The 16,363-nt window shown below is 38.3% G+C and overlaps 1 protein-coding gene across 2 annotated transcripts in view; it reads left to right on the top strand.

Moving 5' to 3' along the window:
• Positions 1–16,363, top strand: part of CPNE4 (copine 4) — a 236,056-nt gene that overhangs the window by 173,620 nt on the left and 46,073 nt on the right. For both annotated transcript variants that reach the window (XM_063155822.1, XM_063155816.1), the window contains 3 exons: positions 2,049–2,147; positions 11,007–11,093; positions 11,655–11,714. In XM_063155822.1, coding sequence (XP_063011892.1) covers positions 2,049–2,147; positions 11,007–11,093; positions 11,655–11,714 — 246 coding nt within the window. The remainder of the gene's footprint in view (positions 1–2,048; positions 2,148–11,006; positions 11,094–11,654; positions 11,715–16,363) is intronic.

Below are 16,363 nucleotides of genomic sequence, written 5' to 3'. Positions count from 1 at the left end.
TTGTTTTCAAAGTTCCCAGCATTACTAAAACTACACTTTTTGCACATTTATAGCAATTTACTATGGCATTTTGACAAATCTTTTTATTTAGTATTACTTTTAAGATCTTAAATAGCTTTTGCAACCATTACAGAAAAAAATAATTTTAAGTCATGCTTCACCTATGTAATCCATTCTTTATTGTATATTTATAAAGTAATTTCAATAAAAAATAAGCTTTTTATATTATCAAGAAATTTCACAGAAAAAATAAAATGAAATTTTCAAGCTCTATGAAACAGAATTGATTTCAGGAATTTTTTTGTGAATTAAACTAGTTTTTCATGGATTTATTTCTTGTTACCAGTTCATGTAAAAACTTTCTGTTGATAAGAAACAGAGAGTAATTGTTAGGGAAGATGTAATCCAAAAGAATACTCCAGGACTGTTAGTGCTGAAAATACTGTGTCTAGGTTTTTCCCTGCCACTATTACCACTATCAGAATCAGAAACCCACTTTTATTTGATTGCTCTTGTATGAAATTTAGCCTATAAACAAACACATGCAGGAATTTCCCCTTTTTTCCATCTACCCACCCCATAAATGTCAAAGCTGCTAAAAAAAGTATCTCCAAGTCTTAGAGTAAAATATTTTCACATATTGATCTGGAGATCTTCCTCTAGTCTGGAATTCCTGCATTAAAAAAAAAAAAAAAAAAAGAAGGCAGTTAAAATAGGAGGTTATAGGGTGGTCCAAATCTCAAGCTTTTTATAGTCTTTCCCACAACCTCCAAAGGGATTGTCCACCTACCAGCTTTGACTGGATTATTCAGACTGGTTAGAAAGCATAACTGGTAGGCAGGGAAGTCTATTTTAATAAAGTGCCTTTATTTTTGAAATATTTAAAACTCAAAATCCAGTGGACATCCACGGATTTCAGTTTCCTTCTGAATGAACTCAGTGCCCCTTTGGACCAAGCTAACTTCAATTGGCCTGAGGAGTCTTTGAGGAGCAAACCTTGCTCTTCCTCTTGTGTTGTCTGACCACCAGTGCTGGGTCAAAAGTACTGAGCCTCGTTGAGACAAAGAAGGCAGATAAAACTGTTAAAAATTATCTGCTGTTACCCTCAGAACCATCAGATAGTAATATAACAGTGCACTCCTCATGTGACAAGGCAGATGACACATTTCTGCTTTTAAAAAACCCTAAAAGGTATTTTTTAGCGGGGCATTTTCAGTAAAGGCCTCCAGATTCAGTCAATGCATGTGACCTTTATCTAGAGAGAACATAAGGCAGAATTTGGGATTTTGTTCTTTAAAGCTGTGAGCCCCTTTGTTGTCCTTGGAGCAGTTTTAAAATTACAATTTAGCAAAGCATGTAGTTATTGGTATGTGCTTCTGTCTTGGCTAGTTGAGTTGTATTTAGAAAAATCTGTAAAATAAAATTCTCAAAGCTGAACTCATTGAGATATTCATCTTTATGCATGAATTTAGGCAAGTCTACCAGTGAGGTTTGGTTTGTATAGTCACTGTTGAGCAACACTGGGAAACAGCCAAGATATGGTCACCAAACACTGATGTGTATAATTTCAAAGCCATTTCAAAAAATGATGTCTGTAACTATTGTCTCACCTTCACTGACTGTAAAAATGAGAAAAGTAATGTTTGCCCAAGGCAAACAGGGTTTTGAATATTAATTTGTATTTGTAAAGCACAATCAGCAAGGTAAGTTGGGACACCATTTGACCATGAATATGCAAATACACATAATCCTGTATTTTCACACCTAGCAAAATGATGCAGACGAGAAATCCTTTTCTTCTGAAATACATGCTTCATTAGGCAAACTCCATAACACAGAACTATCAGCAGCAAGCTGTGTTGAGATTCCACTTGCCATTTTAGTTTGATCAGAACAAGAATAGGATTTTAATGTCTTGTGATTTTGTTTTAGATAAAACACTCCACCCAGTGTACATAATAATTTCTCCTGTAGTGTTTTTCAATAAAATCTCTTTTCTGTCTGAAGAAAAATGTGCTCATTTGTTCTTTTCCTTATTGTCTCCTCAGTGCATAGTTTGGGACTGGGATTCCAATGGCAAGCATGACTTCATTGGAGAATTTAGCTCGACTTTTAAGGAAATGCGAGGAGCCATGGAGGGAAGACAGGTAAGTGGGAACCACCTGAGCAATCTCAATATGTAATCTTTGTAGAGCAGTGTGCCCCAGACAATCCTGCCATAAAGCAGATGGCATTGCCTCATCATTTCCCAGCATTTACTTGTGTTGATCTCCCCCACAGATCTTACTGTTACCTGGGCACAGTAATCTGAAAATGTAAAAGAGCATTTGTTATTGTACGTTCATGCCTGAAATACTTTAAGGTTTTTTCCTAGTTCCCATTCCACAGGCATTTCTTTCTGCTAAGATTTATTTCCTTTGGGCCCAAGCACATGGGTTCCATGAGGTGCTGTGCTGCAAAGCACATTCTGGCTACTCAAAGCATTTCCCTGCTGTCTTAAAGGCCTCTGTTGGGTGAAGGACATTCTCCATCTCTCTCCATTTCTCATGTGCTGCATTCATTGCTGCCAGCTTTATCTAGAACCCATCGTGATGAAACTAATTGGTTTTCTAAGTGTTTCATGATTTACAGCCCTAAGGAAAAATGAAATTGTTAGCTTATCAATAATTTCACTTCTTTATGTCAGCCTGATCTTTTCAAATTGCAGTTGATAATAATTACTTAATATGATAAGTGATTTGGCATGTCTAATTCCAGAAATCATAATTTTCTATTATTACTTACTTCTAAAGGTGTTAGTTTTGATAAATTCTCTGAGGGGGAGTTAAAAATGTTGATCCTGCAGATAATTTGTATTCATTGTTCCACTGTTGCTATGATCTCAACCCCAAACACAAACGCCTAATAAGCTTTATCTGGGCTTTTTATTAAGGTTCTGTTTATAATGTGTTAACAACAATCTAACACAGAGTCAGAAGGTGTTTGATAAGTGGTAAGCAGTCAGTCTATGCCATGGGTCAAGAAGCATTTATGGCTCTTCTAGATGTTTTCAGCTGAAGTTCTTAGAATACACTAAAGTTTGGCAAATGCTGCTCATGTGTGTAAAATACTGCTGATATGCATCAGTCATATATTAGTCCATTATAAATAACTTCTGAACACAACCTGAGTGTAAATGAAACCCTGTTTGCTCTCTTAAATCAAGTCAGAGGATCAAAACTTTTATCAAACAAAATTTCAGTGGAAATAAGGAGGTAAACAAATCCCAGAATAAATAACATTAACAAGGCCAGTGATGTGACAACACTCCAAATTTGTATACAAATACCTGAGTCTCAGGTACCTGTCTCAGGTACGTATGTACCTGTGTGAGAGTGGTAAAGATGTGTATTTTCAATATAAGTGTCTTAAAACCACATCATGGTCCTTCCCAGGAGACAGCTTGTTGGCCAAAACAAGAGCCTTGTTGTCCAGAATGGTAGGAATGGCTCTGCAAGATAAAAGACACATTCTTTATTCTGATGGAAAAATAGTATGCTTTTTTTCATCCTCAGCTAGCAAAAAGGATGATTACTCTTTCAGAGGCATAAGAAGTTAATGCAGCCATTTGTCAGTTCTTGTTTTAGGTTGTCACTACAGAATCAGACTGCTGTCCTAAAAAGTTCTAATTTTGCCCTGTGGTTTGTATGTCTGAATCTTACTCTTGCTATGGGCCTGCCATTTGCCATTCTGCAGGTTGTCTTTCACCTGTAACCTTTAACCTGCAGTCTTCCTCCACATGCCCTAGGAATTGTGCCTTTTTTCTTCCCTGTTCCTCTCACTCTGTTGTGGCTGTGAAGTTATTCTGTGGGCTTGCACCTGCAAAGCCCTGCTGTTGGTATAACTAATTCTCATGGGACACAGTTGCCATCAAGGTGGGACTCAGTTTCCTTTCTCCTCTTTCCTAATCCTTGTTTTGTAGCCTATTCTAGAGGAAAAACAAGATTGAGTGGATAAGATAGTAAGTATTAGTCATTTAAGTGGCTGATAAATAGTCGTCTAAAAATATAAATGCACATGCTAGATGGCTCTTGCCCCTGATGAAGTCAGGGTTTGGTGAGCACTAACAGCACAATAGACAAGAACAAGCAGTAGGTGTTTGAGCAGGTCCTGGTGGAGATGAGGTACTTACAGAAAACAATACTGTGATCCCATGTTGTACAGGAGAGGTCAGTCGTGTGGGAAGCCATGTCACTTGGCTGGAGCCAGAATGCAATTTCCCTTTCACTCTCTCCCTGTCCCTCCCTCATCCTATCTCATTTTTCTCTATTCTGTAGAAAGAACTATTGCTGCTAAAGGCAATATATTCCATTGTCTGTGGACCCATAAAAACATCTTAGTGCATAGTCTATGTCAACATCCTTTGTTCAACATTAAGTAGTGTGATTAGCAGTTGTCAGTTCTTTTCTTTAGTTTTAGCCTCCCTAAAGAAAAAGCATGTGCAGTGGAGTGTTTACTTTGAATAAAGAGGTTACAGTGCACCTTGAGAAAATTATAGAGGAGAAAGGTGTTTTGCCTTCAAGTAGATGTGTTGCTAGCTATTTCTGATAAGGAAGGCCATATCAGAGAAATGTAATTACATGTGGGTGGAAAGATGAGTAGGTTAAGCATAGTGCTTTGTTTCTAGAAGAGACCCTTTCATAGCCTCAGAAAATATTCTTTTCCATGTACTCCTTTCATTCAGAGGAATAAAACTACATCCTCCAGCCCCTGATGTTAGTATTCTTTCACATTGCATCACAACAGTGTCAAGATGGGAGCCAAAGGCTGGAACTTCATCTCAGATGCTCTGGAAGCCAGAGTAAAGAGTGGGGCTCAGGTCTGGCATCCCTATTTGAGTTGCTAAGGAGATGAAGTGAAGCTTATTGTTCTGGTTATATTTTCTTTTGTGCAGTAGACTTTACAGCCAGCTACAGTACATTGCTATAGCTCTGTCAAAAGATAATCAAAACGCCCTAGTGATTGTCAGCCAGGATTTTTCACTTTCCCAGGAAACTGGAGAGAATTGGAAGGAACATTCATCATTGATAGGAGATCCTGGAACTGTGATTAAGCTTCAGCTGCATATCTGTGTGGTTTTGAAGCAGGCAGTGGCACAGATCTCCATCTCTGCCCATCAGCAATGTCTGTATTGGCTGGAATCAGCAGCACAAGTTGTCAAAGATGCATTAAGCAGTGAGAGTGGGAGTACCACAGTTCGTGCTGGTGAGCAGCATGGACTGTGTGGTGTGAGCTGCTAGTGCTTCTCACCATTTCACCAGCTCACCTCATCTCTGGAGGAGCTGACAATGATGTTGAAGCTGCCTTTTAATTGTACATAGTTCATCCTTCAGAAAACACAGAGCCTTCTGACCCATTCTTTAACCTCCCCCTCTAAAAGTAAAGATATTTTTGTGTTGTAGCCAGTCTATCAACAGCTACAGAACTGCTTGAGATGGACAGAATGGATATGTGTCACCTGCTTACTTAAAGGAGCTGGTAGTGCTTCTAAGACTCTTCTATCCCTGGACTATGTACTGATTATCCCAAGTTTTGAGTGTCAGCCTCAGATGAGCTTACTGGTTTGCTTTGGCTGTGAGATTTCTCAGAAATGCATGTGTGAGACCAGGCATCATTTAGATAAATGCTGTGAATCTAGCACTTGTATCTTCTGAGTGGTTGAACCAATATTGTGTGAAGAGAAAATTCCTTACCTGAACGAGATCACTTGTTTTGATCAGAAGTGGCATAAGTTGTTTATGAATTTCTTTTCTGAACATGGTATGTCTTGGGTGAGGTTTACAAATCTTGAATTACCACTCCTTCAGAGTGTTAGGTGCTTCTCCATGACTGAGAGGACTGAATTCTGGGAAAACTTGCTGCTCTTGTTTTAAGGAGACTTTCTGGTCGTGAACAACCTCAGGATAATAACTTTATGTGTTTCTGTTCCATAAAAATTATCTTATGGTCACAGACTGTTATGTTTTGACATCTTGCCTGTTTTCATACTGACCACCAATAGAAAATGGCACAAAGACATCCTCCTGTTCAAGTGCACATCTGAAGCAGCCCTTGCATGAACCATGGTTTAATGGTGAAATTGGTGGTGCTGAGATAACAGTTGGACTCAATGATCTTAGAAGTCTTTTCCAAAGTGTAATTCTGTGGTTTCTAGATCTCCTCTTAACACTTTCCACCATTCAAACTTTTTTATTTACTCTTTCACCATAATCTTGACACAAAAAACACCTCACAGTAAGAATAACTTCATCCTTATCTTTTTAAGTGAAATACTAATAAGTACTCTTAGTTTATTGTGTCTTAAGATTTCTTCCAAGAATACATATAATATATGTTTTTAATATGTGTGTACAGTGGCAGTTTCTAAGTGTTCTAATATTAATCTATCAAGCATATTTAAACAGGACAAGAAGAAGCTTGAGGTTACATAAATGCAAATGCTATTAAAGCTTATTATAGTTGAAAGAAGGAATCCTCTACTAATGAGAAAAAATCACTTTTTGGGGTTTTTTTTAATCAAGGCAATAAAGCCAGAGGGATTTGAGAGGGAAAAAAGTCAGAGAAATCACCTGGATCCCCATGCAGCACAGGAGTTACATAAGGGAAAAATCTGTTCCTGTATTACATAAAAAATGGACACATGTGCCTTTGCACACACACAAAAGGAAAGAGTTGGAAGAGATCCTACTGTACTTCTCATCTCCACTGACATTCCCTCAGGTTCAGGGTGTTATTAGGGAGGGCTTTCCATCTGCTAGCTCTTCAGATGACTCTGCACAGTGAGACCTTTAAGCTCTTGGTAATGAGCCAAGGTGTTATTGACACCTATGGGCAATTCCAGTTTTATCAAGAGACAGCCCAGTTCACCCAGGGCTGTCTGCAGCATCAGCAGCTGCTCCTGGCCCCAGACAGGGCAGCAGAGGGGGCAGCCACTCCAGGCACCTGCCAGATCCCTGTCAGGAGGCAACCATTGGTACAGCCTCAGAAGTGCAGGGGACACTGGGGAAACAAGAAATGCTTTAATTTCCACTTCATTCCGGGGGCAAGTTTTCAAAGGAAACCTCCGATTGTGATTAAAGGCAGCTCTTCTCTCTTGGTGGATGTGTTTCTGAACAGAAAGAGGAAAAAACCACAAAACTATCCTGTGCTCTTGCCTAGAGAGATAGCAGGAAAAAAGCAGCCTTCCATGTGGGAGGAGACTCAGTTCACACAAAAGTGGTTTGTTTTTCCTTAGGCATCAGAAAGAGCCAGTGCAGGATATAATGCTGCCTGCTATGGATTGGGGGTTTTGCCCCATCCATTAGACTGCAGTGCCTCCTTTGTCATTCACAAACTGTGCAATTCATTGCAGCAGCTGAACAGGAAGGAAGAAAAGAGAAACTAAAGTGCAGGGGAGGCAAGAGAACATTTTACTGCTAACATGAGCTATGCCGCAAGCGTACAACAAGCAATGAAAGCTCTCTAACCCTTTCCTCACAGGCCTACCTGATGTCCTGCTGTGCTAGCACTGTCCCAGAGAAAGCATCTGCTGTCATTTGTCTGGCCTTGGGGAACATGAAACTCTCCTGACACCTTCAGTCCTTTCTCTGAATAGCTTGTGCCACATACTGTCCAAATTTTGCTTCTGCAATGGTTGCCTTCATTTAGCCAGCCCCACTTCCCTTTGCTGGTGTGTGGCATAAGTGGCTGCATTGTTTGCTTTTGTCTCTCTTCTGGAGGTTTTGTAAGGGAAGGAGTAAGGGTGTTTGGAAGGACAGTATCTTTCAGTGCAGAGTAACATCTCCCACTGAGGGATCTGTGTCTCCTCATCACAGGCACAAGAGGATTGGGACCTTCCAAGTGTCAGCATTAGTTCACTGACTCTCGGTGAAGAGCAGCTGAATGGAGTTTGTTCTGAAATTCTCCACGCAGTGGTTTAAATTTAAGTGTGTAAAAGAAACACCAGCACAGTATAGTCTTGGGAGTCCATTATCAACATTTGCAACATTACTTAAATTAACAGTAGATAGTTTAAAACCAGGTAGCTTTGTTTCAGATTCTCTGTGTTGTTTGATAGGGAAAGAGCTTGCACAGCCCAGAGCTGTCAGGCATTTGGAGGAAATGCTAAGTGACTTTCAGAATGACGAATCCAAACTTCACAATGTTTACCATTAGTGTCAGATTGCAGACTATTGCATTAGTTTCCTCTCCACTGAAAAGTTAATTTAAGAGCAAAAATGGATCGATAAAAAACAATGTCAGATACCAAATCAATACTGGGAATGTAGGAGCAGACTGGAAATTGAGGTTGGCTTCAATAGCGCAAGCAAAATATTTGAGAATTGTTTCTCATTATTACTTACCTGCTTAGAGCTGTATTCTGAACTCTGTTCTCATTTTAAAAGCTGGATAAACAGTAAGACCTGTATAGGGAATTTCCTTCAAATGATGCTTGTTACATCTTTAGCTTCAACTGTGGGAGTTGCCAAGGATCCAGAACTGGATCTTGGTGGGTAAGTGAAGATTGAGCTTTGTGTAAAACAGTCTTACTGGCTTTTTTAAGCCTATGAACTGGGAAATGTCTTCTCTCTCCTCTCTTCTTCCCTTCCCTTCGTTATGCTATCATCAATAGATTTAATAAGTGCAAAATTTTTCTTTCTTTTTGTTTTCCTCCTTTCTGTAAATTTTCTAGTCTGTTCTATCCTTTGCTGTATTATCCATATAAACCAATAATGTTAGTGACTTGCACATAGAATATTTTAATGAGCTTTAGTAGTTACTGAGATTGTTATCCATACATCTCAAAAAGCTTTGCAAAATAGGTGAACATTCATAATTGCATTTTACAGCTAGCAAAAGGAACCTGAGATATTCTTTTCTCTCTTGAAGTTATGTTTTATGCCACTTTGGTCCTTATTTGTTACAAACTTCTTCCATAAAAATACCATGGAAATTTCTTTTTTCAGGCTTAAATAATCCTTTTCCTAAGAAGCGAAATTATATGCATAGTATATGGCTTCATATAGGTCAGGCCTTGTTTAAATATGCACATTGAAAAAATATTCATGTTGGAGGATGCCAGAATTAAGGATGTTCACCTTGGATGTTCAGGGGAAAGCTAATGCACCTCTCCAGTGTACTTTAGTGTCAAAGGGAGGAATGCAAATCCTGTCTCCTATTTTTTTTCAATTTGATATATTGCAGTTTATCTATGAAATACGTACAGCATGATTTCTCTGTAGAAATGCTTTGAGTAAGTGTGCAGACAGCTGTGTGTTAAACCATTTTGCCTGACAGCAACCTATCAAGATTAGGCAGTGCTTTTGCCTTGCTTTCAGACCCAAATATGAGCTTATTGCACTCCAGTGTTGTGTTACAGAGCACTCTCTTTGCTGGGAAAGAAGGGATTTTATTTCTTGAGCCTGACTGCTTCTCTTGAGCAGAGAAAAAATGTTTACAGAGGATTTCCCCTGAACACGAGGGTCAGTATCTGCCCTTCTTCTCAGCTGGAAAATCTGTTTCACAATACAAATAACTGAGCTGTAGGCTAGCTGGGAGAGCAAGCAGATGTGCTTCCTGTAGTTGGAACAGTTTTTTTGTCTTTTCCTATTCTTCACTCTGTCGCCTGTCTCCATTTCAGAGTGATGAAGATACCTCTCCTCCCCTGTGCAGAAATGGTCTCATATTGCTCCAAAGCCATATGTTTTGCCTTCCCTTTGTTTGATGTTTGACAAAATCTCTAAGTCTGGAATACTTCAGAGACATCCAAATAATTGCTGTTAGACAATGGTTTGAAGCTTGATGAAATTTCTGGGGCTGAACACAAAGTAAAAATAGTTTTTCATGCTCCAACACTTTGCTAAAATATATCACATATGTACCTCGCTGTAGACAAAGTATTGTAACAGGCAGGTTTTCATTGTAGGCAAAACACTGTAACACTTAAGACATGTTTCTTTTCAAAATGTCATAATAGAGATTTTTAGATAATAGATCGTTCTGCTTCCTTTTGGAATTGTATTTCTTTCTGTTACCCAGTCTGACGTCTTGTCTCCACGCTTGAGAACAGCTCCCTGAAGGGAAATAGTCATGTTATCATTAACCACAGTAAGAGCATAATAGAGATAAAAATCTGTATGTACAAATGCCAATAGACACTTGCATGTACAAATGTACATTTTACTCCTGCAGTAAAAGACATGAATAATACTGTAAACATTAGAGATGAGGGTCTGAAAGCTTGGCCTTATCACTCTGCCTGAAGGAGAGTGATGCCAGAGGAAGACATTTCAAATGGAAATGATTAAGAACCTGGGACATGTTATAAGAATAAGGAGATGTATTTCAGTTACAAGGTAAGACACTTGTGCTGTAAAATTGATTATTTGTAAATAAAACTATGAAAAAAAATCAAAAAGGTATTTTAATATATTCTTGGGGATAAAATTCAAATATATCATTACTTAGCTGCATCTTTGTGAACATTTTACTGATTTTCTTAACTTTTTATTTTGCTATCAGACTTAAAGGAGAAAGTGAGATGATTGCTGACCAGAATTTTTATAATCATGAGTTTAATACAAAAGTCAGTGTGACAACAGTTTTGTAGTTAATACAATGCATCAGGTTACTTTCTCCAGTTTTCATTTGTATTAAGTTCCTTCTTTTTTTGTTGTCTCAAAAGATCCTCAATCTTGCTTATGTAACATCTCAAACTACAAGACTGAAAGATGACAACAAAGTAATCTGGATGTCTCCCTCAGTGCCATGTCCACATGTATATGTTCCAAGACTGATGTTTGCCCTGGGCCTTTTTCTATTAACTATTCTCGGCATAGTTAACAGTTTTCATTATTTTTCCTCTCTGTGCACCATCATCTGTAATGATTTAGTCAACTGTGGAAATTGGGCAGTGCAATTTTTGTTAATTATTCAATCTGTACATACAATTTTTTTCCTGCAGAGAATGATTGCTATTTTTTTCACAGGTACAATGGGAATGCATTAACCCCAAGTACAAAGCAAAGAAGAAGAACTACAAGAACTCAGGCATTGTCATCCTTAACCAGTGCAAGGTATATATATGTTTTGCTCTTTGACTGTTTCTTTGCTAAGCTCTCAGTGATACATTTTAATGGTGCTTGGAACAAAGTGGAACTGCCTGTAGAATAGCAAAGGAAACTATTCCCTACAAAAATTAAAGACAAGGACTTGAATCTCAGAAGCAAATTGACTGTCCTCAACTCTCATTTCATTTCTCTTGCCCTATCCCTGCTCTTGTAGAATGGAAAAGACAATACTAAACTCTAACACCTAAATGCTCTCCAACTTTGTGTGTATCCCTTGTAATGCTTCCATTATATCCACAACATTGCTCTTGTTTCTCCTAAACAAACAGCAAAATTTTCTCTGACTTCCCACTGAGATGATGGTTCTACTTTTTTGTTTTCCTTTCTGTAGGTTTAGATGGTTTTTTACTATTTATAGTTTTGTTTCTGTCTCAAACTGTATTTAATGATTCTCCCTTTACCTTATTTTCAGTTGGTCCCTCTCCTCCTTCCAAATTTTTTTCAGGCAGTTCTCTTATTTTTTATGAGTACACAGCTAAGTTCAATGTCTTGTTTTCTTGTCTGCAGATACACAAGATGCATTCTTTCTTAGATTATATCATGGGAGGCTGCCAAATACAGTTTACAGTAAGTGTCTTACTTCTCTAACTTGTTTTGAAGAAAAGGAATCCCCTTAGATACCAATTCATTACTTTCAGAGAAATGATTCTTACATGCCATTCCTTGGTAAATTATTGAGTTCTTCTTGCAAAATGTATCAAGGGCCAGCCTTCCTTTCCAGAATGAGTCCTCTGTTAGAGCAAGTTGTTTCCCCTGAAACTGTGCCATACTGAAAGTCACACACAGAGAGATCCAGCCAGGGACTTTTCTCTGTCAGCCTGGGGTAAACACTGGTGTTTCATATCTCAACCATAGCTACCAAGTAAGATGGCACTACAGGGGGACACAGCTCTAATTTAGAATGTACTCAGAAGCTATTCACTTCAAGGAACAGGGTGTGAAAGGATTTGCAGGGCTGTAAATAGAAATACAGTTTCTTGTATTTCCGGTTAATACATTTAGAAACATGAAATGATATGTGGGCTTGATCTTTTTTTGTATCATGTATCTAAAAATTAATATACTTAATATAACGTAATATGAATTAACTAGAATGCAATAATGAATATATCAGTTTTTCCCATAGTATAGGAATATGGATTGTGGCTCAATTCCAATCTGGTTTATGTGATTTCTAATTTATCCCAGCTAAAGAGCTAAAATCTTATGCACAGAGGTAATATTCTTCTTCTGGAGATCTTTTCTTTTCCGGTAGCATCCTGCCCTATTTCTGCTCCCACATACAAAGCAGCAGACACTGGATGCTACTGGCTGTTCCATTACACATTTTCCAGACAAGCCTCCGTTTTCCAAAAAGATTTGACAAAAAAAGAAAGATTTTTTTAATTGTACCAGGAAGTTCTAGGAGCAGCTATAGACAGTAGTGGATTATCTTCTTGTGTACAGATCAGACTTTTGAAGTGTTAAACATGGACTTAGCCCATACTCATCACAAACTCATTTGATAGACCCAGAACTGAGGACTCTGTTTTGGTTTTGAAGAAAATACCTTCTGCAGTGGAAAAAGATCTTTATAATTGTATTCTCTCATGTAAAACATACTGTGTAATTACTTCTCTACCTCACCTGGCTACTTCTTCTTTTATCCCCACGTACCAGCAATGCGCATTTCTACTTGAAGTCTGAAACTTCCCAGTCACTGGAAGCCCCTTTAATTTATCTTTTCTGACCTTTCCTCCCTAGAATATGACTGGAAAAACTCAATTAGCAAATGTATTCAAGGTCATGATCAGAAAGACATTAATGCCTTCATGTTATATTTGAAAGCCTTTTCTAATAAGGGCATGTGGTTAGGCACATGCAAAGACCAGTTATTATGCATTTCCCACAACTCCAGCTCAAGAACAGAAGCACTGCCACCATTAGAAAGTGTCTAGGGATTTACATATTAAATTACAGCTTTTCAAACTGATTCTTCATAACTGTTTTCCAATGGAAGAGCAAGTTCTTCCTGCAAGGAAGGGTTATGGCAATTTGCTTGCCTTTTATTTACTTGTCACGTGTTCCCTATTAGTAGGCTGCAAAACACAAGTTTGAAAGTGATAAGGCAAATGAGTTAAAGTGGATAGTGGCTTCTACTGTGTTTTACTGTATTTCATTTTACTAAAATGAAGCAAACAATTGGTTACAGAAAGTTTAAGTAAGCTCATCTTCAAGGATGGGCAGTGAGGACATAAAGGAAATAGAACAGTATTATACTGTCAGCCACAGAGATCCCTGAATTACTGTTGCCCTTAATGGTAAATCCACAGTATTGTGTAAACTCATCCCTATCAATTTTCAATCCTGCAGGGACCCAGGGTAAGCCAGTGAGACATCTCTGTACCTATGTCTGTCTGCATGCATAGCCCACTGGTTCTACCTCAACATCCTCTCAAACTGCCTCTCCACATATTTTCCTCCACTCTTCTTCCAGCAGTCCTCAGCACAGACTGGTTGTGAGATGTGTTGTTGTTTTCCAAAATGAATTCTTCAGTGGTCACTGAAACAAAAGGCTGCAGCCTGCTGGGGAGATATTCCATTCTCCCTTGCTTTCTGCATACATCATATAATCTCCTCTTCACCTAATCTGATTAATTCAGACCACTGAAACAGAGGAGGCCTATTGCTTGGACTTTCCCAGATTTCCATTTTTCCTAACTGTAGTGGATTTGGGCTTGTTTGAAACTCTCCTGATACGTGTATTGTTGTTGTTGCTGTCCTAATATTAATGGTGTTTCTGTTGAGCTCGTGCTGTGTACAGGCAGTACGACACAACTGTGATTTCAAAGGGCACTTGCTGAGGGAGGGAAACTGGGATGCTAGGCACACATTTGGTAACAAAAAGCTGTAGTGTGATGTACCTGATAATTTCAGGCACTAATGGAAGCCTTGGTAACATCATGCTGTGCATTCCTGGGATACTTTGTAGCTTGATTGTAGAAACATGGTTTGTAGTTAGAAAGAATGTCTCTGTAAAATGAAAGTAAACTTTCCCTTCACTTTACAACCAGTTATTAAGAAGCTTTCATCTGTAGAGATCAATAGTGCTGATTCCAGCCCTCTATTTTTAAGCCCAGCTTATTGCCAAACACTGCATCTCTTATCAGACAGTGTTCCCTGCTGCAGAAGAAATGTTCAGAGGTTGGCAGTGCAAATGGGTCTGTAGTCAGAAGACATTTTCATCACTTCAGGAAATACAGCAGAAAGCATGTGTAACATGCAGAAAGGAACTGTAATAGAAAGATATATTGGACAGATACTCTCTCAGGCAGGTCACGGTGTTGGGCAGCCTGATTTGTTGCTGACAGATCTAGCAGGAGGTCCCAGCTATGTAGGATGTTTTGAGTGTGGTAAAAATCACCCTTTTACAGGTCTGAGGATAAAAAAAGAAGCTGGTACTGAGTGTAGTTATTGCTCTGTTATGCTCTTATTTAGCTGAGAGAAGATGACTGCCACACTTGAACTGATACATTTAAAGATAAACTGATAAAATCTAATGCATGCATGATAAGAAAGATTCCTACTTTACTGCTCAAAAGATATTAACATAACTTTTGTCATATATTAACTTATTTTTACAAATCCTTATCCAATATATTTGCACAAGACCTTGGTCCTGTTGGGTAATGCTAAAGGAGCAGAGCTCTGCATTGTTATTTTGGAATCGTGGCAATTTACAGTGGTCATCTTTCTTATAAGTCCTCCTTGTGGGAGTCAAACAGAGATTTGGATCAAATTCAAGAAGCATGCTGCATCCGAGTACAAATATTCATAAATTCTTCATCATAGGAAATTAGGATATTTTTTTACTTATCAGCAGACCTCTACTGCAAGGACCATTTCCAAAAGGAAGCTTGTTCCAGGAAGTTTTTTTTTTGCTTTCCCAAACACTAGCCACAGGCTTTTTTCCAAGCTTATGAAACCTTATTCCTGCTCCATATTCTTGATTTCATTTCCAAAGCAGTTAGCCATAAAGGAAGACTTGTCCAGATCTGTTTGTGGTGTCACTAAAGTCTTGTTAATGGGTTTTAGTGTTTTGGGATTGTCAGTAAAAACACCTACTTTTAACAATTTTACAATTGTTTGTTTCCCTATCATACAGTGGCATTTGTGTGCTTTCTGTAATCAAATTAAGGTTGAATTATTATCAGAGGAAATATACTTATTTTTAAGAAAATATACATACCTTGAATAAGATTTTTTACAAAAAAAAAATTCCCCCAAACTAAGCTAGTTCATACAAGCATCCATGGATTTCTCTTGGGTTTTAAAAACCACTAGTGTTGTTTTCTTCCTCAGTTAAATATGTGTAGTGTTCCTCAGTTATGTGCCCTCAAAAGTGAAGTCATGAGAGGCTCTCCATTGATTTATTCAAGTTAAATCCAGATACCATTTTTGGAAAAAGTCCTACGTGGAAAACAAACTCAGTGCTTTGGTGCCTGAGCAGTGAGTAGGAAGCAGAGGTGAAAGATTACTCTTACTTGCAAGCCAAAAAGCTCTTCTCTCTCCTGACTGGATGTGGTGAGGGGCCAGGGTTCATGGCTGATCAAGGCAAAGAAGGGATTTCCAAGCCTACTAAAGGTTAGTTTATTCAGCTAAAAGATAGAGGTGAAAAAACAGAACCAGTGGGGGAAAGCTGTGTTGGGTTGACCTAGTATATTTCCCTTTATATTTTTAGCAAGAAAAATAAGTTTCAGAAGGGCTGTGTATTTTTTTTAAGGAAGCATGAAAATGTCATGTTTCATTTTCATTTTGAAGCTGCATAAAGTAGTGTTCCCTGTGCCAAGCAGAGGCTGCAGCTGGGAAAGCTGAACATTTGCAAAAGCAAGCTGTGCCTTCAGAGTTCTTTTTGCAGCCTTTAGCAAGACCCTTTCTTACCTTTCAGCTACACTGTAAAACTGAAATCTGAACTTGCTGCATTTGTCTATTGAATATTCAGGCATAATGGGTTTTTTAGAGAAATAGGTTATTGGACACATGAACATTTTATAAATGGCTTTGTTCCCTCTGCAAAACCCTTGGGATTCTTGTTGCTCCTCTTAGGGATTCCTATAAAGCAGCATCACAAATTCAGCAGAGGCCTTTCTGTTCTGTAACAAAGGAAGATGCAGGCCAGATCCTACCTTCAGTGAGACATATAAAGAGCATTTTAAAAGGGAGAAATTAATTTTAAG

Source organism: Melospiza melodia, chromosome 1 (genome assembly GCF_035770615.1).
Source record: "Melospiza melodia melodia isolate bMelMel2 chromosome 1, bMelMel2.pri, whole genome shotgun sequence".
Lineage (NCBI taxonomy): Eukaryota > Metazoa > Chordata > Aves > Passeriformes > Passerellidae > Melospiza > Melospiza melodia.
This window is presented reverse-complemented; position numbering and strand designations above follow the sequence as displayed.